The sequence below is a fragment of the Rosa rugosa genome, chromosome 2 (assembly GCF_958449725.1).
Source record: "Rosa rugosa chromosome 2, drRosRugo1.1, whole genome shotgun sequence".
Taxonomy (NCBI): domain Eukaryota; kingdom Viridiplantae; phylum Streptophyta; class Magnoliopsida; order Rosales; family Rosaceae; genus Rosa; species Rosa rugosa.
The window spans coordinates 39,029,773-39,053,338 of record NC_084821.1 but is presented as its reverse complement, the minus strand read 5'-3'; the positions used below and the strand labels follow the sequence as shown (position 1 = coordinate 39,053,338).

General features: G+C 37.8%; 1 protein-coding gene across 1 annotated transcript; it reads left to right on the top strand.

Annotated features, from left to right (window-relative positions):
- Nucleotides 1–21,388: 21,388 nt before the first annotated feature.
- LOC133733348 (beta-1,6-galactosyltransferase GALT29A) lies at nucleotides 21,389–23,335 on the top strand. Its single transcript, XM_062160982.1, has one exon. It carries the CDS (start codon nucleotides 21,793–21,795, stop codon nucleotides 23,083–23,085), a length of 1,293 nt encoding a protein of 430 aa, XP_062016966.1. The 5' UTR covers nucleotides 21,389–21,792; the 3' UTR covers nucleotides 23,086–23,335.
- Nucleotides 23,336–23,566: the final 231 nt, after the last annotated feature.

Here is a 23,566-nt window from a genome sequence, read left to right as displayed (position 1 = left end):
AAATAGTGAAATACTAGACAAACGTTTGCACTACAAATGAAAACTATGATGAGTCAAAGAGATGTCGCATATTTGGGACTTCTTCAAGTGTTTCCAGTTCAGTCAATGACAAATAATGTATAGCTATAACATAAATTTACCTGCTTGAGTAACTAACAAGAGAAGACAAAAATATCATAGCACCAGGTAAACAAATTATGGCCCGGAAACTTAACTTTCCTTGTGATGGGTAACATCCATGCGCTCAATTTAATATTCTTAAACTAGAAAAAGAAAATGTTAAGAGTATAAAGTCAGATAAGGTTCGATGGGACTTCGACTCATAACAAAGGTAGACTATGCTTGGAATCTAATGGAATCGTCTTAATACTTTTAATAGTATATAAGTTCAAAATGTCAGAGTATAACAAGAGAAAAGGAGTGAACCCTGAGAGAGCATAGAACATTCTAAAATGCAATGTATTAAGGTTCAATTTGAAATGACAATCAAGAATTTCAATTAATACTAATAGTGGAGTGGAGCACCAATAACCCATACAAAGTTATACAATGCCTTCTTAGAGGAGGATTTGACAAAGCAGCACAAATATTTTCCTATATTTTATTTCTCACTGGTCATTGTGGTAAATGCAATAGCTTATATATTCTCTAAGTTTTCCATGCAAAGTAAAAGAAATAACAAAGGCAACTGAACATCTTATAAAGCAGCATTTAGCAACTTATCACCTTTGCAAGGCCACCAAGTAGGATCACAGACTTTTGCCTCTTTAGACCCATTAGTCCTGTTTATGTAGCTTCTACATTTGTTGTCTTTTTGTCATCAACCCAAGTTACCCCATGGATATCCTTGCATACTGCATAACAACACTAAACCAGTGAAAATATATAAATTTGAGCCACAGGCAAAGTTAAAGGTTTGCTAACAATCATTGATGTTACGATTTCAGTCCGAAGAGTAGGAACAAAGAAAAAAAATCACCAAGCTGAACATAAATTCATATAGAAAACAAGTATCTTTCTCTTCTCTTTTTCGTCGTTTCCTGAAGTTCTTTCTTCCATATTTCTGACTGCAAAATAAGCATCAATTCAAATTTAGTAAAATGCTAAACAAAAGATATATATGCCAATTTCTCCAAGAACTGAAATAATGGACGTAAAACCAAACCAAGGTGATGACTGGAGGAGGACTTGGCAAATTTTAGTTTTCTGTTGTAGCTAGATCATATTCTATTGCAGCTTTCTGTTCCATATCCTGAACTCGTAGAAGTTAACCTTATACAGCACCTAGTCCATTAAACAATCGTTTTCATTAAAAACATATGAGTGGCACAACTATATCTCAATAAAATCAAAGCATCAGATACCAAGTACCAAACATATTACTGACTCAAAAGAACCTGAAATCTGAACAAGTAAATTTTGCCAAATATGAGAAATTGTTCATTACTACTTTTCAATACAACGTTGAAATCCAATTAGGAACCACAAATTAATTGTGAAACGAATATCATTCTATTCCACCATGGTAAAGAGCAAGACTACCTTACTTAAGCATTGGTTTTGTGAAGAGCTACCACTTTTGACAACCTCATCTGAGTTCTGCTTCTTATGAAGAAAGACTTCAATTTTATTTCCATTTTCCATAAACCCACATGAATCTCGAGATAAGAACCAGAGGTTAAATGATTCAAATAACAGTTCAAATCCCAACAGATAATCAGAAGATACATTCAAAATAATGTAATTTTCCCAAATGCAGACCAAATTTGGAAAAATCACCGAAAAATCAGGTTGCTTCAAAATAAGATGAAACTTTCCAGATCTTTTTGCTAACTAACAGAACAGAAACATGTCAAAATTTCAGGATATTTGAAGATCAGTAAGTAGGGTAAAAAAAATACCAAAAAGAGCTGTGCTGCAGGGCAGTTTCTGCAGAATTCCAGCTAATTGTTCTTTCTTCAAGAAGGAGCTAAGATTCAAACTTATCTTTCTTCGGGAAGTTAGCATATTTCCATGACTTCTTGGATCAACAACTTGGTGAACCTTTCTGTTTTCAGCACCGGAATACTGCCTCACTACACAGGCATAAGCTTTTCTATTTGTATCCTACACATTTGTTAACACATAAACATACCATTAGGAGAACTTTCAATGTAGGTATTCTATTACAATAAATTCAATCTTAAGAATAAAACATTCCCACACCGGAGAAAAGGCATTCTCCTAACTTAAAAATATATCTTATCTTTATGTACACCACTATAATTTCAGTTAGATACCACATGTTAAAGTTCATTACTGTCCGACTAATATGTTATGGAGAAGCCTACAGAATACCCAATCTGCACCTTACCCTCTTCATGCATCAAAACAATGGAAGTGGGATACTAGAATGGACAATAATATACAAACGCGCACACACAAGTTAATAAGGGTCACCGCTGCATAATAACAATAATATACAAGCACAAACGCAAATTCCCTTTTTCAATACTTAGAAAAGATGACAGTCAACTAATAGATATAGCTTAGTTTAAACTCATCAATTTCTCAAATGCAGAAAAGATGAGAATCAACTAATGACAACAACAACATTCATACCCAACAATCAAACAAACAATTACATTCATATATATACTATTTTTGTAATAAACTAAAATGAACTAAAGTATTCGAGCCATCCCTAAAGCCCCTAACAGTCAACAAATTATGCTCTTCACAAGACTTGTTGCATCTACATGCATTACCAATAACTAGACAAATTAAAACTCAATTGAAACTTACAATCTAGACAACATAAAAGGCCCATTGTACTGAACTTTAACATCATCCAGAGTCAAATTAAAGCCTTCCAGCAAGTTCACAATGTCGGTCTTCAATTTTTTCCTCGAAGTCCCAAGCAACTTCCTATACACCACAACACAAATTTTAGTTACATACCACATTTTAACTAATGAAATTGAAATCCTAAACCGTAGAAACCCTTACTAGTTTTGTACCTCTGCTTGGGTTTTGAAAAAATTGGTCAACTGTTGCCTCCAGAGACGGTGGTGGTTGTACGGGTGCCAATCAAACATCAATATCAAAAAACCCAATTTCTTTTTTGTTCAATCAGAAAATTTGAAGAATTGAATCTTGTCCTGCAGTACGAAGAACTTACAAGAGAGAGGGAGAGAGAGAGCTGGAGGTTGAAGATTAAAGCGATTCGCGACCGAGGGAGAGAGCCCACTGAGAGTGTATCTAGTAAGAGTGAGAGCGATAGTGAGTGAGAGAAATGCTGAGATCGATGCTAAAAGAACAAACCATCCCCAAATCAAATTTTCAGCAAATTTTAATGAAAACCTATACCCATAAAACACCCAAATCGAATTCAAGAACAAACCATTCCCAAATCCATTTCTAAACCCTTAGCAAAACCCCCAAATCAATATCCAAGAAAACCCTAAAACCCAAAACAAACCAAAGTCGAAACACTAAGATTGACGAAGAAAGAGGCTTACCAATGAACAACAGTGAATGAATTCTTTGGGCTCGTTCCTTCTTCAAGTTGAAGAACTCCACCAACAGCGACGAGAGCCACAAGCTCGGAGAGAGGTTGAGAAAACTCTTCTCTCTCCAAAAACCCAACTCAGGAAGTACCTCTAGGTTGATTGAGATATGAATGAATCGATTTGAGTTTCTATGGAATGAACCTCTAGGTCGAGAGATCTAGGCGCGATGGAAGAAAGCTGAGTTTATGAAAATTTCAGTTAAGTGTGGGAAAAACACGGGGACTTAGGGCAAAAAGGATGGATAAGTGTAGTTGTGCCAAAAATTTATTTTTGGTCAGACTGGGGGAAATTATTTTTCTGTCTACTCAGACAACATATAAATGTTGTCCTAATTTTCAACCTTTAATGAGAATTTATCAGTTTTTTCAAACGACAGTTATCTGTTGTCTGAATTTTTCAACTTACAAAAAAGATGAAAAAACTGAAATAGTATGGATTCTCATGCTATTCAGACAACAGAATTAATTTATATGTTGTCTGAAGAAGTTTAAAACATTCAGACAACAGAAAACAAGAATTCTGTCGTCTGAAGTGTGTCGTCTGAAGGCATTATTGGCATACCCTGTGATTTAGCTCCAAAATCAATTCAGTCCCTAGACTTCTAATTTCATCAAAAACACCCCTGTACTTTCAATTTTGATCTAATAGGTCCAATTCATTAATATTCTGCTATGGGTTCAACTTATAGTTGGATTATTTGATGAAAAACTTTTGGACTAACTTCTGCTTACTACCCTATACTTTCAAGGGTTTATCAGTTCAGTCCCTGCACTTCTAATTTAATCAGAAAAGTCCTTGCACTCTCCAATTTCATCAAATCGATCCAATCAGTCACCACTTCGTCAATTGTAGGGGAAAATTTCCAAACTACCCATCTGCATTCACAACACTAACGCGTTGGCGGGCTGCCTAGCGATGGGTAGTTTAGGAATTTTCCCTGTGAGAAGGTCCCACGTCAGCATTTTAACAGCGAAAATTGACGAAATAGTGACGGCTTGGATCGATTTGATGAAATTGGAGAGCGCAAGGACTTTTCTGATTGAATTAGAAGTGTAGGGACTAAACTGATGAACCCTTGAAAGTACAAGGTAGTAAGCAGAATTTAATCCAAAACTTTTTATTTGATAGATTTCTAATAGTGAGACCACTCCTAAATTGACTATGCATGCCATCTCAACACTACATCATAAAACATAGGTCATATATGAGCCACGTCAACAAGTTAAATAACTCAATTATCGGAAGACTAACAGATTGGACCTATTAGATCAAAATTGAAACTGCAGGGGTGTTTTTGATAAAATTAGAAGTACAGGGACTGAATTGATTTTGGACCTACACCATAGGGTAGTAACCAGTATTTAGCCCTTTGAATTAAAACATAATCTCAAATTATGAAATTTGAATTGTTTCCTTTATTTATCTTGAGGGGCAAAATAGACAACAAAGAAAGTAACTGAAATGCATTTAACAACAAAAAAGTGACCGATCTACAATCAATTTTTTTTTAATAGGAATTGATTTCATTAGTATTCAAGTTATGAAAACAGGTCATAGTCTAACAAAGCTTACATAAGAAAATTCAAAAAACTAGATAACCTATCTAACCCAAACTAAACTCATTAAAGTCTAAAGGGACGCTCGCTGGAAAGCAAGCCTAAAACAAGCAAGAACAACCTCGCAATTCTAAGAAAAAATTATTCATCTAGTATAATCTGTCAGCACGCAATTGTAGTACAAATAACAACTAGAAACATCTTAGAGCAACTCATAGAGATTACTCCAACTTTAGAAGGCTTGTAACCAGATGTCTAATAGCAGAGAGACTTAAGAAAATGCTAGCTCCATCTCTTTAGGGTTGGAGCCAGCACCGTCCTCAGCCTCTTCAGGAGCCAACAACCTCTGCATAAGGTTGGTTTTGCTCTTCTTTTCCAATGCCACTGCTGCAGACTCCAGCTTGGACTCAAACCTAGGCCCCAAAGCCCAAGCACCCCCCAGTCCAAGTTTGAGCCCAGGCCCAACGACCCAAGCCCAAACCCGATCAAGAGGGGGAAGCTTAACCCTCTGATGCCTAGGCGCTTCTACCTCTGCTAGGCCCTCCGGCGGCTAGCCTTTCCACTCCTCCACCAGGCGTTGAGCAATGATTATCAAGCCAAGTCGAAGCTGGCAGAATTCCTGCACGATCTACCCTGTACTTCTCACGACTTACCGGCAAGAACCCGATCGAAGCACACCGCTACTGGTCTGCAATCAACGTCGATCACCCGTGCTTCGACCTCGATCCATGCACCGAAAATCAAAGGGGTCGTGACGACTTACCCAATTTTAGCCTAAAAATTGCCTGCTTACTCCACTAAGAGTTTTTTAACCTCATTTACCCAATCATACATCTATTGACAGTATTGTCCTCATTTTAATTAATAAATTACACTAATCTCTCTCTCTCCAGCCATGCCAGATTTCGAGCGACGACGCCTTTAACACCTTCTTCTCCGAGACCGGCACCGGCAAGCACATCCCAAGTGCAATCTTCGTCGACCTCGAGCCCACCATCCCAGTCGCTGCTGCTCGCGCTAGTATCGGCCAACAAACCCTCGTTCTGGAAGCTCCCGGAGACGCTGGTCCCGATGTGGGAATTCGGGTCGGCTAGGAACCCGTTGAGCGCGTCTGAAATCACAATCGGAGACGACGACGTAGATAGTGTCGTAAATGGGAGCAAGGAGTCGTCTCGGTCTCAACCTCCGAGCGCCGCCATCACCCAAACCACCGATCCAACGATCCAAGGCCCATTGCCACAACTCAGCCGCAACGCCGATCCGACTCCGATCCCAGCCAGATTCGACTCCGCTCCCCTTACACAACCACGCCCCGACCACTCCTGCACCGGCCTCACACTCCGGTGGGTGCCCAGAGCAATTTCTGGGTGCCCATAGCACTTTTTTTTGGTATACTGTGAGCTCCGATAATGGGGAAGGAAAAAAAGAAAAAAAAAAAGTGAATCAATTGTGTCTATAGTGTAATCATTTTGGTTTTGGGTGTTTATGCAATTCACTTTAGGGCAATAATATGATTATTGGGGGGCAATAATATGGTTACTGGGTATTATTAGGGGGCAATAAATTCAAACGCCGGAATCTGGTCACCAGTCCGGTAGCCGGATTCCGGATTCCGATGACCGGTCGCCGGATTCCGGTCACCGGTCGCCGGAGTCGGGTCACCAGTCGCCGGAGTCCGCCACCGGAGTCAAGCAAGGTCTCCAATGACTTCTTTCTCTAAGTGACAAAGAAGGAGAGGGCAAAATTGTCCCAAAAATAAATAAAAATGAATAAAAAAAATACTTAATTAGGTATTAGGGAAATAATCTCTTAGAGTGTTTGGGTAAGTGGGCAAGATCTTAGAGTGTTTGGGTAAGTGGGGTTAATTAACCCCAAAATTGGGTAAATGATCATTTTCTCAAAATCAAAACCAGGCTAAGAACGCCTCGTCCCGATCTTCTTCTCCTCTACGCCGGGCAGAGCCTTGGTTCCCAGCATTGCAGGACCCCGGTGAAGCCTCGTCGGTGCCAGACAACAGACGGCAAACGGAAGATTTTCCGCCACAGCTCTTCACTCAAAATCCTAAAGCTCTGCTTTTGAACGACGCTTTTGTACGCATATTTGTTAAGATCAACCTTAGATGCTTCTACAATCTAACAAATTGGACTTTAAATATCTTAAAAAAAAAAGGGATGTTTTTTAATGGCTAGTGGCTACAATTGTTTGATGAAGCTTTACCAACCCACCAAAATTTATTGTTCCATTATAATACTGCATACTACAGTTCCCAGTCATTTTCTTTAGGAATAATGGATCCATTTTTAAAGTTTACTTGGATCTCGTCTTTTGTCTTTCTAAGAAGTATGCCCTCATGGGTCTAATTTCTTTCTTAACCACGAATAATGCGTTTTCAGACCTATAAACGAGTTAACCCACTTCATACGATAGGCTTTATGTTGCCACTTCATACGATAAGCTATAACAATATAATACCCACCTAATCATTTCTTCTCAAATTGCCAACAAACACTAGGGAAATGAAAATTTGGTTGAAAGATTCCCAGGTTGACCAAAGACATGTGGTTGATTGATTCTTTGGTGTTATTCTCTGGTTCCACCATATCTATATATATTTTTCTGTGATCTCATTTAATTTTTTTGAGAAAGTGATCTAATTTAATTGCAAATTATTGTGTATCACTAATCTTACTAATTAGAGGTTCCTTCTTCTTCCTTTTAATAATGACTAAAAACCAAGGAGCAAAACCAGCCTCGAGTCACCATCAACTAGGCACTGAAGTTTAGCATAGCTTTGCTAAATCACAAAGATCAAAACTTTTTCTTGCAAAAGACATGGGAATAGGGATTCATCTTTTTTCCAGAAGAGAGGCTGGACCCCAGCGTCACCGTCGGTGACCCGTAACAATCAAGTAACCGAGTAAAGAAAATAAGAACAATTAAGGGAGATGGATTATGGAATTAGTTACTTTATATTTTTCTTTTTAGTGAAATTATACATATCTATATCATGTAACACAAGTTAATTGTAAAAAATGTCTCTCGCATTAGGATTAAGTTTCGTAAGAATTCCAGACAAAAATATAAAAAAAAGTTTCGTAAGAACTTTATCATTTACGTCTATTAAATTTTCAGTAGTGTACCGAGCTCTCTATTCATGTTGTTCTCTCTTATTGGGAGTTGTCAATTATTTGGGCATGTCTCCGAGTACAGCTTTGACTCTTTTGAGTATTTTTTTTGTGATTGGCTTCGTCAATCTTTTTCATGCTGATGCGTCTTGGTGACCTGACAGGTTGTTTGGTCAGATTGGTTGATGTTGGTGGAGATGGCAAAGGTGGTAACTATGAATGGGTGGATTGTTCGTTTGTGTTTCTGGGTTGGTCGCTTCGTGAGTTCGTGATTTTGGTGGTTATGGTGGCTTAGGAGATGAAGGACCATTTGGCATGATGGTGTCCTGGTTCGAGACGGCACACCTCTCTGATAGTTATTTGGGCTCAGTGGGCTTAGTAGAGTAAGGTTTGACAGTCGGATAAATGACAAATTCATTTATGAACCAACCTAAACACGATGATTCGATGATGACCGTTACTACATGTTGGAACATGTGGGATAGACTCCCACATCAAAAATCTGATTTAGGTCACATGGGCCTTAGGCTTTAAGGCTCTAATGATTTAAATTGGATAAAATTTTTATTGATTAAGTTTTCTGTTTGATCAAAGTTCCGATACTCATTAGAGGCAGTTTCATAGACGTTGAAACTGTTCATTTGATTTGAAAGAACAGTTACTGCTGTCTATCCAAATAGATGTAATTGTTCATCGTCTTTATATAGAGCATGGCCTGAACTGTAGATTACAATAAGTATAAAGAGAACATCCTGAAATAATATCAAGAGTCTCCATAAAATCTAGGGATAAAATCTGTTTAGTCTCTGTACTTTGCATCTCTCATTGTTTTAGTCCCTAATATTCTAATTTAATCTAAAAACTCCCTGATCTCACAATTTCCCTCCAATAGGTCCATTTCGTTAAAATTTCGTCAAATCGGGCCGTTAATTTGCTGACGTGGCAATACATTCCACGTCAGCTCAGCTCGGTAATGGTGAAATGTCCAATATACCCCTCTGTTATTTCTCCCTTCCTTTTTTTCCTTTGTAATTTCATTTATTCCTTTTTTTGTCTTTTTCTACCTCCTTCTTCTTCACGCCCAAACCCCCATAACCACCACTGTGCTCTCTGTCTGAGCCCAACCACCAATCCCATTGTTGCACTAGCCTAAGCACAAACAAAAATAATCGAAACTACAGTCGAAAATGTATATAGTGAGAAGATCAGTAAAGCTTTTGATCATGAGAATAACTAATTTTCAAAAACTAAACCAAACACTATAATTCAAGAAGAAGAGAATACAAAAAAGGATCAAAATTCATAGCCTGATCGATTGCTTACATACCAATACACAAAGAACCAAAATTTATTAATAAAGAAATTAAAAAAAGACTCACCGACAAACCACAAACACAGAGACCGACCACCATGACGCACTACCAATGCACACCACAAGCCACTGCATCTTCAGCAACAGCTGTCTTTAATGAAGAGAAATTGGACCTCAATAACCGAGTCAAGACTTTGGTGCCATCATTATGTTGACCCACCCCGCCCGTCTTGACCATCGTATCCTACTGTGTCGGTGGCGCCACGCCGGCGGACCAATCTAGATCGATCCGAAACCCCAATTTTTGATCTCCACGCCGGTGACCATTTTTCTCTTCCATTACTATTCTTCTTCTTCACTTCTAGTTTTAGTAAACTTGGCCATCAAAAACCACCATTTGAACCAGACCCAGAATCCAAGTCACCATTTGAGCAAGACCCAAAAACCTCAAAGTCTGAAAAAATGGTCGTTTTCAGTGAAAAGTCTCCAAAATGAGGCTTGATGTGGAGAGAGAAAATGGGATTTGAGTGGGAGAGAGAGAAGTGGGCTGTGAAAAAAAGAGGGGAGTGGTTTAGCAGCGAGTTTCCGAGCTGGATTCTCTGTCTTTTCTCAGGCACCGGCTTTGATTCCTTGATTAGACTCTGTGCTCTGTAAACCTCCACTCCTTTGTTGTTTCTTTCCCAACCTTTTCCATCTTTATAGGAGTTGATTGGTGTTTTGCTTGTGTTTGGGAGGTGGCCTCGGCAATGACGGAGGCAAGGGCAGATCCGCTAAGCGACGACAGAGGGAGGTGGCCTAAGAGAAGGCGAAGAAGTGATCGATCAGCTCCTCTTGCTTTTGCTCGATGTCCATCTCTGCACCACCAAGCTAAGTTTTTGCTGGGTTTGGTTTCAAATTGGGGAGAGAAATAGATGGGTTTTGGAGTTTTATTGGAATGGGATTGGCGGGTAAAGGAAGGAGAAGGTAGGCAGCACGAAAAGAGAAAAAAAAGGGAATAAAAAAAAGAGTTAAATACTGTTTACTCCCTATACTTATAGGGTTTCATCGTTTCAGTCCATGACCTTCGAATTTCACCTAAAAACTTCTCAAACTCTCAATTTCCTCCCAATCAGTTCCTGTTGTCAAGCTCCGTACAAATTGTCTATTAAATTGCTGACGTGGCATTTTTTACACGCTGAAATGACTATTATACCCTTACCTTATTTTTTTAATTAATTTATTTTCTTTTTTCTCTCTCACTTTTTTTTCCCTTTTACCTCTTCGTTGTTCATCGGATTAGTGATCTTCCAAAGAATAGACCTCTTCTCTCCTCTCCTCTCTTCTGTACTACTAGATCTGCACACACTCTCTCTTTCTCTCTCTCTCTCTTTCAGAGGGTCGGTCCATCCCTTCAAAGTTCCGATCTAGGCGTCATGGCCGCCGCTGCCAATAATGCCCCCATGACCATGAAAGAGCAGCCCACGGTAATCATCCCACACCCCTATCTATCATTACAAAACATGCACACATTTCCAATCAACATTTCAACCACAAAACACGAAAGCCTCCTCTCTCACACACATTTCGTCGAACACCTTACCTGCAACCGCGAGTACACGTGTCGCCGAGAATCATGATCGTGGAGGTGGCGGTGCCGGTTTCACTGCCGGACCAGCACTCGCCGTTAAATTGCTTGCTTGGCCTCCTCGCAGATCGTGTAGAGCTTCAATTCCCTGAGCTTCTTCTTAATCTGTGTGTACTTCTTGTTGCTGGGGATCGACTCCTTCATCCATTTCGGCTTCGGCAGCTGCTTCTTCTTTATGCCGACCTCCGCAGAGTACGGACCTTCGCCTTCGACGAATTCCATGAGAGTGGGAGACTCGGCGGCGAGGCGAGCCCGGAGGCCCGCCAGGGTTGGCTGCAATTGGGAGGAGAAGGTTGACGGGTGAAGAAGAGAAGGATCGGGTCATGGACTTTAGGGTTCGGGTCAGGGCTGAGAACCGGGTCTGCATCTCTCTCTCTTCGGGTTAAGGTGGTGAGAGAGATTGGTTCATGTAATGATGATGAGTCGATCTTAAGGAACAAGATGAGGGAGGTTGGTCGTTTTGGTTAGTTGGTGCAGACTATTTTGGATCTTGGATCTTGGAGAGAGAGCTGGAAGAATAAGATGTAGAAAGAGGTAAAAAAAAAAGTGAGAGAGAAAAAAGAAAATAAATTAATTTTAAAAAATAAGGTAAGGGTATAATAGATATTTTGGCATGTAAAAAATGCCACGTCAGCAATTTAACGGACAATTTGGACGGAGTTTGACGGCATGGACCAATTGAGAGGAAATTGAGAGTTCAGGGACTTTTTAAGTGAAATTCGAGAAGGTCAGGGACTGAAACGATGAAACTACTTATTATAGGGAGTAAACAGTATTTAACTCTAAAAGAAATTAAAATAGAAAAAAAAAAAGAAGGAAGAAACAACAGAGGGGTATATTGGACATTTCACCATTATCGAGCTGAGTTGGCGTGGAATTGATTGCCACGTCAGCAAGTTAACAAGTTAACGCCCCAATTTGACAGAATTTTAACGGAAGAGACCTATTGAAGGGAAATTGTGAGGTCAGGAGTTTTTAGATTAAATTAGAATGTCAGGGACTTAAACGATGAGAGAGGCAAAGTATAGAGACTAAACAAAATTTTTTCCTAAAATCTATGTATTCTAATAAGCACCAATTAGTAAAGAGTGCTGGAATGACTACTCTATTGCTTTCACATGGCGGTGACATACCGGAAAGTTAACTCTTTCACAAAGAAGTATCATTACAAATAACACAGCTTTCCTACTATGTTATGATTGAAACAATTTTGCAATCTTGTTTTGTAACTTTATTTATATCTGTCTACAATCAAATTTTATTTTCAAGGATGGATCCATTGCTTACCATCCCTGTTTTCTAACACTATGTTTTGACTTCAACAACTCCGGCACTTCCAACATCAACAGTGACTGTCATTAATATAATTGGAGTTTATTTTAGAATAAAATAAAAAATTAACTAGGACTAACCATATAAAATAGCAATGACAATTGTACATGAACACCATCAAGCTACGATGTATTATTCGAACACTCTCTAAATTAATTAGGGAGGTCAGGAGGTGATATCACACACCATTTTGTGTTAGAAATTATTAATCACACACTCTTTTATGTGTTAATTAAAACATAAATATGAAGGATTGAGATCATCTTAACTGGGTCACTTTCATCGTGGGTGCATAGAAGAGTAATCAGTGATGAATATTATTAAAGAAAAAAGTTATGAGTATCATCTCTCATTAATTAAATCTTTGCGTTGAGCTTACTTTTGTTATTTCGGTCTTTGTATTTGCACTGCTTGATTTTGAAAATTCCATATCTTTCTTGGTGGAGCAAACCCAACCGGCGATTTTTAATCTGAACTTTAAAGAACAACCTCTAAAATAAAATCAGGTGGTGCAAACCATGATCTTATGGATGACCATTAGGCAAAGACTACCAACAAATTGTCAAACTAGTTACTAAATTTGTCCCATACTACACTCCCAAATAAGAAATTTATAACGTACTATTAAAAGCTTATTTGTAATTCTGTCAACGGTTTTTAAATTAATTCAGAATGTTGATCACAACAAAATTACCTCGTAAATAATAATGGCATATAAAATTCTTGAGTGTCATGGGAAATGGGGTTTGACCATCCAACTCCCCACAAAATCCTTCCCTGGTTGTTAATTGACCAGATAAACACATATATGGAAAAGCCTACAATCTTTTTTATATATCAAATAACATTTCATTAATGAAATAATTGCTTACAAAACCTGCATTAGAAGTTAAAGACTTAAAGCTTAGATCTGATTGAATGTACCAACTAAAATTCATGTGGAGTTCTTGGAGTGTATACCAACTAAGATTCATGTTGGTCACCATACCTAGGCGTGGTGCTTTCATGACGATTTCGATGATGGCGGTCCTCGGGGTTTGGATCATTGTGCTGCGCAGTTTGATATGCATACAACTTCTGCTTTTTGTATGAAATACAAAATCGATGGTAAGTTAGGGGTCGTCAACGGGTCGGGCCTTGCTATATTTTTAAATAATTGCAGGCTGGGCCGGGCCGGGCTTTATTAAAAATCAAAGGATCCAAGCCCGTCCATATAAAGCGGGCCTTGCGGGCTTTTTCGGGCCGGGCCAGGCTTGGCCTTGCAGGCTTTTTTGGGCCGGGCCTTGAGGGCTTTATTTATAAATAAATATTTAAAGACACAAGTTTTTTTTTTTTTAATCAAGCTTTGGAAATTCAATGGATAATAATCAAATACAACCAAAGATAACATATCTATATAACTATATTGTACCCAAAAAAATCTATATTTATATATAAATACTAATTTATTGATAAATAAATTTTTAAAGACACTAATTTTTTATAAATCTATATTTATATATCATACACTCCAAAGAGCAACCCCTATCAATTCAAATAAAATGAAAAAACCGACCGTTGGATGAGTTTATTACAATAAATTAGGAGTGTGGTAAAAAATTTAGCCAATTTCACCATATTTTCGAATCCGATCGGATTAGTCAACCGTAGACACTTATATGTTTTATTGGTTGACCGATGCCGTGACAACCTCGAAACGTGCTTATTTTTTCACATCACATTTGTATATATTCCATCAATGGATGTGCGTGGACATAAGATAAAAAAAATTAATTTTAATTACAAACACATTGGTCTATACCAATTTTCCTCCTAAAGTTGTATGACATATTCATTGTATTTAAATTGTTTAGGTTCATTCTAAAGCAATCATGAAGTGGAAAATGAATTCAGAGAAACCAACAGCTCGATTGAGAGATTGTAATGTTTTATGGTGGTTGTAGAAAATCCAGCCAATTTGGTTATCGTTTCGAATTCGATCAACTAGGTCAAACTTAGTTACTCTTATAAACCTATATTTATATATCATATACTCCAAAGAGCAACTCATATCAATTCAAAAAAAATGGAAAAACCGACCGTTAGATGAGTTTATTACAATAAATTATGAGTGTGGTACAAAATTTAGCCAATTTCACCATATTTTCGAATCCGATCGAATTTGTCAACCGATATGTAGAATATATATATATATATATGCACATATTCTATATAGAATAATAGAAGTATGAGAACTTCCACACACACACACACACACACATATATATATATATGTGTGTGTGTTTATATATATATATATATATATATATATATATATATATATATATATATATATATATTATATATATATATAAACACACACACACACACACACACACACACACACACACACACACACACACACATATATATATATATATATATATATATATATATAAACACACACACATATATATATATATATCTATATATATATAAACACACACACACACACACATATATATATATATATATATATATATATATATATAAACACACACACACACACACACACATATATATATATATATATATAAACACACACACACACACACTATATATATATATATATATATCTATATATATATATAAACACACACACACACATATATATAAACACACACACACACACATATAATATATATCTATATATATATATTTATTATGCGGTAATGCATATATATCTTTTCTATATATATATAACACACACACACACACACATATATATATATATATATAAACACACACACAAATATATATCTATGTGTGAGTGTGTGTATATATATATTTATAAACACACACACACATATCTACACACACACACACACACACACACACACACACATATATATATATATATATATAATATTTTACTGCCTTTTACAGGCCGGGCCTAGCGGGCTTTTACGGGCTTTTGGCGGGCCGGCCCTCGGCCCACTGAGGCGGGCTTTTGCGGGTTTTTTGACGGGCCGGGCCGGGCTAAAAGCCCTCAGGGCCGGCGGGCCTCCATCGGCCCACTTGATCCTCGGGCTTTTTGATGAGGCCTATGGTAAGTGATAACTTCCAAGAAGGTTGCTCAAGATGTCATCAAAAAAAAAAAAAAAAGAAGTTTGCTCAAGATGATCTTTATTATAAATTGTTGGACTTCCCATCCCAGTGACAATGGATGATGGGATCGATGGTTACTGTTGACGAAGCAAAGGCGTGGTGGTTTTAGTGGGTTTCGGCTTGGTTGGCACACTTAGTGTTACTTGGCCCTGATATTTCTAGGGCTAAACATTAGACATGGTGACTATGTTGGCGTTGACGAAAATATTTCTATTTGGTTATTGTAATCTTGATGAGTCTCACTACGAGAATGTGGCTGTTTTATGTCTCACTAAAAAAAGATGGTTGGTGGTAATTATGCTATGTTGTACTCGGGGTACATATCGAGTTATCTTTCCGCTATGTCACTGCTATGTTAAAGCAAATGGAGTCACCACTACTACAAATCTTTTAATAGACATCACTTAAAGGATATCAGTTGAGAAGAAAACCGATGTCTTAAAAATTTAGACATCGAATTTAATATTTTCTGATGTCGGTTAAGAATATAGACATGAGTCCTTATAAGACCTGATATTAATTATTTTATTATTTTTAAATAATGTGAACAGATAAGGCTAAGCTGCAGATTCAACTAAGTATCGGAAAAAAAAAAAAAAAGATTGAGGAATGCGGGAAATGGGGAACCGCTATGTATCGATGCTTTATCCTTTTCCTTTTGTTTCGTTATCTATCTCCAAGCACATCTTCATATTTTCAGAGAGTATCATCTATCATCTCAAAACAAAACGAAATTAATTGAAAAAAAAAAGAGTTCGCCCGAACATGAGACTCCATGTCTCACGAACTGATTTTCTTCCCAAATTTTCGGCTTCTCTCTCAATATTCCTCATCGTGCTTCAGTACTCTGCTCTTCACCATACTCCTGGTATCTCTTTCACGAAGCCCAAACAATGTGCGGTCTCCGGAAGAACCTAATGTGAAATTAGAGTTCATTGAGTGCAAGAACAAGAATTGAAGGATTGGGTGAGTTCCTATTATTCTTAATTTCAGTTGGAGCTTTTAGTTTCATATCTGCTAAAGTTTAATTTTTTAGTTTCTTTTCCAATTCTTCGGTTATCAAATTTGGATTGTATGATTTGTTCTCCAATTTCTGTTTCTTTATAGTGATTGTGCTATATAGGCCAGTTTTAGTGTTTAATGGGTTAAAATCAGGAAGCTTTTGTAATCATGATTTAAACAGTGTGCATTTAGAGAGAACGAGAAGGCTTTTAGGCGATGGTTTTAGCTTGTGGGTAAAGTAGAGTATTTGGTAAAACAGATATCTGGGGTTCTTGAACCAGAAAATTAAATTGAGGGGTGCTAAATCTTAGGTTGCCAAATTCTTCCTCAAAGTTTTTGGATTTTAAGCTCTGCCAGAAATATCAGTCGAATTTGGAGTCCTAGAGTTCTCACCTCGTAAGAGCATAAGTTCTGATACTTTGTGATATTGTAGGTCTATATGTCTAGTGTTTCCCTATAAAAGGGTTTTGCATTTGGAGTTCTAAATCTTCTGGAATATTGGTTGGAATGCTGGAGGGTCAGAACAGAAATTAGTACTGTAGATTGACTTGGGAAGACCATAGTTCTTAAACCAGTGGGAATATGGAGCTGAAAATTTGCAGAAACTTAGACATACATGTCTCACATATGCCTGAAAAACAGTTTTTAATTTCGTGCCATGTAGCTTCCACAATGGCAAACCAAGTACACCAATATCAGAATCAGCTTTCTGCAGAATCTGCATAATAGAACACTGAATTTGCAGGTCTATAGTTTTCTACTCTGATTTAATTGGACTGTAAAATTTTATAGGAAAAGGGGGAAGTGTGTCTAGTTTTTGTTACAGCGATTTCACCCTTTTTAATCTTCTGGATTTGGAGAAACAGCTGTTTGAGCGACTATAGGTCAGCAGCAGACCAGCTTAGGAACTTTCACAAGCTACCATTTTTAACTCAGTGGGTGGCCAACATTATATGGATTGAAAGCTATTAGTGTATTTTCCATTTTAGTAGAATCACTCTTACGTACGTTTTTATCTCAACTTGTGAGGCATTTGAAGAAGGAATGGTCAATGGTCAATGTTGAAAATTTCTGATCTCATTTGGTACCTATATGAGGTCCTTGAGAAGTCTGACATGGTTGATACATTTGGGTTCGTGGATCCTGCACAGGTCGTCTCTATTGGGGTATCAGATTCAAAGAATGTAGTGAACAATTTAGTAGAACGGATGCAACAAGGAAAGTCTGATCATATATTTTTGGTGCCTTACAATCCCAGGTGATAATGTTTTTCAAATGCATCAGCAAATGGCATTAGTGTGTGTATATGTCATGAATAAAATTCACTCTTAAGTATATATTGTTGGATTTTCAGTGATCATTGGATGTTGACTATAATAAATGAAGAAAAAGACATTGTCTACATTGTGGACTCTTTGGAAAGACAATACCCCGAGTGGATGGAAACTGTGAACAAGTAAGTTTATTTATAATGCTTTATGTATATTGAAATAGAATTTTTAACCATTTTTTATGCTAATTTGAATTTCTTTCTTTATGAAGTGCAATCAAATTATTTAATGAAATTACGGGTAGACATGGCAAAAAAGCATCACGATGGATAAATCTCTCGGTATGTCCACTAGAAACTCACTCCATTGTTATATGCATTTATGTCCACAAGTTTATATAGAAAAATGCACAAGTTGGATTAGCTACACTACTAATTCTACTATAGCTATGAGGAATCGATAGAGGGCTAGGAAATTGGCTTTGAAAAGCCTTATCATTGGTTCTGTCTTTTTTTTTTTTTGGTTTGTTATCATTGGTTCTGTTATAAACTATAAGTTGATCGGTTCTTGACATTCACACTTACAATAGGGTGCACCAAAACAAGTGGGCGGTGGTGAATGTGGCTACCATGTCATGAGATACATGAAGGAACTGATTGAGGATCCAATGCTTTCTTTTGCACAGAAGGTAAGCATTTCACTTTTAAGTAATAATTTATTTAAAGTTATGTTATATATACATTGTGTTGTAAAATATGTTTGCATAATTATGTAGTGGAGTAGGAAGTCGAAGAGAACCAGCTACTCACAAGAGCAAATTGATGAGGTGCGGATTGAATGGAGTGAGTTTGTTACGAGGAAATACTTGTAGATGTTTATGATGAAGCGTGATATTTGTAGTGCTGCTTTTTATGGAACAAGTGGTCTTTGTTGATCGTTTGTTAAGTTGGACAGAATTATTCAAGTTTCATTGTTTAATATGTAGTAGTACTTAAGTAGTTTACTTATTGTAGAACATGATATTTTAACTTTTGGTTTATAAAAGATATATTGCTTAGTAATTTTTTGGTATTTCTCTATCATGTGAGTAATGAGAAGAGCATCCATTATTATGTGAATGGATTCATTCATTTGAATAATATAAAAATTGATATTGAAAATAACCTCTGCAGACAATTTGTTTTTAAAGAAACTGATGTTGTACTAACCATTTTACATCATAATTTATCAAGAACTACGAGATCTAAAGTGCAAATGACATTAATTCTAGAGTACATTCTGATGTGCAATTCATATTTAAAATCAAAAACTACTAAAAATTCGATGTCATAAGTTTGTACAACATCAGTTTTAGGGTCACCTTGATATGTAATTTGATTAATTTTGCTACTATTACACAGTAAATAGAACTATAAATCAATTAACTACAAAGAAAAACTGTACTTACTGATGTTGATACCAAATGAGACATCAGAAGTTTTGGTTTAGACATCAAAATATTTTAATTATAAAGCTTTTTGGCATATGTGCGACATCGGTTACTCTCGAAATTTCGATGTCTGTGTATTTTATGGACATCAGATTTCCACCGATGTCTAAGACTGCTATAATAGACATCACTTAATGAGACATCGGTTGCTAAATGAAAAAGACATCAGTTTTGAACCGATGTGTATCAACTGGCATGTGGTAGTGCACTATTTGTGCACTCTTTGTTAGTTGGTGTATTAAGTATTCTGTAGAGATTTCTGATATTATTTCAGAAAATATTCTAGATGCTTATTGTAATCAGGGGTTTAGGCTCAATGTCTCCCTCTTGTATTTGACTGTTTCATTAATCGAGACTTGAGGGCAGCCGCACCAGCCCTTTATTCAAAAAAAAAAAAAAAGATGGTTGGTGGTGTCAAGGGTTACTGAGGACATGGATTTAGACTATTTTATTTATATGTAAAACAATAGAAAAAGCTCTAAATCTTTGAGTTCATGATTTTAATATGTTCGTTTTGGAACCTGCATTTTCTAAACTAGATGCATTAGGGAATATGTAAATTACGTAAATGATGTATCTTATTATTGTACTCATAATGCATAACATCATGTATAATCTTCGCTCTCAATATACCATCGTGTTCCTATAAAGTAAAAAAAAAAAAAAAACGAGATCTTCTGTTGCCCTACTTTCCACATTTATTTATATAACTTTTTTTTTAATGCAAATTACTATTAGATAAAGTAAAAATAAGTCTAATTAACCACTTAAACCCTAACGACACTTTAAAGGTATGCCATGCATACACTCATACTTCACAATTTCTACTGTTGTCTGATGAAAGAATAAATGATAAAAGATTTAAAATATGCCTTACTCCAAAGTATCATAAATTAAATATACTTATTCGCCTTACACTAAATAGAAAAAGAAAAATAGCACTGCTCACCAAAAAAAAAAAAAAAAAGAATCGTTCTCATGCATTTCACAACACTAAAAAGCTCTATTTATGACAAAAGGGAGGGTCTAGCGCCGCTCTAAAGAAACCAAAACCCTAGAACCAGTTCTTGTCTGGCGGCTCCCTCTTGAGGCAGGCCATCGGCCTTGCCTCGGTGCGTGGTCCTGCCGGGCGGGGAGTTTCGTTGCTATTGCTTGGAAGGGATGCCCGAGATTTGTTGATCGAGACTCTGGTGCGGTGGTTTTGGCAGGGCAGTCTGGGGCGATGTCTCCATGGCGCGGTGGGGCGTTGGGCAACGGCGGCACTCCGTCAATGATGCAAGTCTCGTGGGTGAATGGGTTGCAGGGATGCTGGATCTTGGCAGTGCAGGTCAAGGTGCCATAGGTCGTTGCAGCGTGGGAAGCGGCGTTGTCATGGCGACCTTGGCGTGAAGGGGTCGTACGGGCATCCTTGGCGTGATGGAGATGACGACTAGGCTTGGGCCAAGCTTTCCTAGTTGGGTTTGAGTTGGCTATCTTTGGGTTGTTCTCTTAGGGCTCCTATTTGTTTAGTTTTTTTTTACTTTCTTACTATTTCCTATTGTTTTAGGGAGCTAGGCACTCTATTGTGCAACTATGAGTTTTATCTTTGGGCTTGCTTAGTTACTATGTTATTTCATAATGGGTAGGCTTACTTAAATAAGTGAGCATGGGTACCGTCAAATGATCGGACCTAATCTATGTATCGCTGTGGTTTATCACAAACTCTTTATCTACCCATAGATAGTAGAGGGAGGATATGTAATGATCATTTCTGGCCTGAGTTAATGATATATCGACATGATATTAATTTTTTTTTTAAAAAAAACTCTATTTATCGAAAAAAAAAAAATTACTAAAAATCTCTAACAAGCACACATCACACACCTTTCTTACAAGTGGGGACAATACCTTTCTTTCAAGTGGGGACAATAAAGACCAACCAATCCTAAGTGGGTCAATTCTTTACTGTATATCAAGTATATCATCACTGCATATTGCAACCCCACTCTCCACTCCCCAAGACACCCCAAACCAAACTTTCAAAGCTCTCAAACAAACCTCCTCCCTTTCACCTCCCCTAGATTTCATCATGGGGTTGCTCACCTGGTTCAGCTCCTCACTGGCTGCTTTATATCTCTTACTGCTCCAAACCCCCAATACCCTCTAGCACTACTTGCCTACCTCTCCAATCTTCCTCCCCCATTGTATCATGAAATTCCCATTTCTCAACCAAATCCCACACCCAGATTCCACTCCCATTTTCATCTCATAGCCCCCTCCCTCCTCTGATCTGCTCTCCCCCCACATGAAAAAAAAAATCCCACAAATCCCACAAACCCAGATGCAAATCTCCTGACCCATCTCACAAATCCATCTTCAAGACTTAAAACCTCACTTCCTGGAAATGACGAAGTCTACAGTTACCCAAAATGGTCCCAATCCAAAGAGCTTCAAGATCTGCAGGCTCTATTTCTGGCCACATTTGGCAACACCCACAAACCCTCTCAACGATTTCTTCATCCTTCCAATGAAGCTCTCTGTTCGCCCACTCTTCAGCCTCCTGCTACTCATTGTCTTCGCCGCCACTCTGAGCTGCCGAACCGCCGTGCGGCACAGTCTGAGCTTGATCGAGTTCGAGAAGAAGACACTCGTTCCGCCGCCGAAGCCAGTGCTCAATGCTACTCTGCTGAAATACGCTGCAGACGATGTGGGTGGAGCTCAAGCCAAGAAGGAAGTAGAGCAACTTCTGGACGGTAACTTTGCTAGTCTGGGGCGGTACCGGAGTTTCGCAACTTGGAGAAGGTTTAATCACCATGATGCCAGAGCAAGGACCTCTGCAGGCTATCCGGTAATGCTCCGCTCTCCTCAGTTCTATAGTTATTGGTTAGAGTTTCGGAGATTGTTGAGTGAGTGGTCAAGAAACAGAAGGTTTCAGCCTGATATTATGTTGGATTTGGTTAGACTTGTGAAGAATCCGATTGATGGGAAAAATGGTACGGAGGGAAGTTGGGAAGAGAAGCGTTACTCGTCTTGTGCTGTGGTTGGGAACAGTGGGATTTTGTTGAAGGGTAATCATGGTGCATTGATTGATAGTCATGAGGTAGTTATTCGATTGAACAATGCGAGGATAGAGGGCTTTGTGGGAAAAGTTGGGTCGAAGACGAACATTTCGTTTGTAAATAGTAACATTTTGCATCTTTGTGCTAGGAGAAATGGTTGTTTTTGCCACCCTTATGGACAGAATGTGCCTATAATCATGTACATTTGTCAACCGGTGCATTTCTTTGATTACGCAATATGCAATGTGTCCCATAAAGCGCCTTTGCTTGTGACTGATCTTCGGTTGGATGTGCTGAGTGCAAGGATAGTGAAGTATTATTCGTTGAAACGGTTTGGGGAGGAGACGGGGAAGTCATTCGATGAATGGGGGGCTGCTCATGATGCTGCTATGTTCCATTACTCTTCTGGCATGCAAGCAATTATGCTTGCCTTGGGGATTTGTGACAAAGTTAGTGTATTTGGCTTTGGGAAGTCAGAGTCAGCTAAGCACCATTACCATACAAATCAAAAGGCTGAGCTTCGGTTGCACGATTATGAGGCCGAGTATGCTTTCTACCATGATTTAGTGGAGAGACCACAGGTAATACCATTCTTTTCAGAAAAGTTCAAGATTCCTCCTGTGGTTATATATCAATGACATATTGCCAGTCGAATCATGTGTTCTGGAACTAGCTGATAGGTTTCTCAGGTGTCAGTTGTTGTATTCTTTCTGTTTCCTGTCAACAAAAGATTGGTGTATAATAGTAGTCTCCTACTATGAAACAGTCGAAGAGCATATTTTGTTGAAGATTCTGTTTCATACTTTGACCTTGAACTATCGAAGATAGTTATGGGAATTATCAATTGTAAGATTGGAATGAAAACTGGGTTCACATTTGATTTGTTAAGATTGAAATTTCTTGAACATGTCCAAACATTTTGAATCATTGTTCTTGTAGGCATGGTCATATGGAGCTTTTTCTTAGGGAGAGTTAGTCTAGAATGTCATGGATACATTGTTTAAAGGTTGAAGTGTGATGGTTCTGTTGATAATTAATTAGTTTTGCGGTCTGACAAGTTCTTTCTTTTCCATTCTCATTAGAAAGTTACAGTTTTGTATTGCTTTTACATCAAAATGA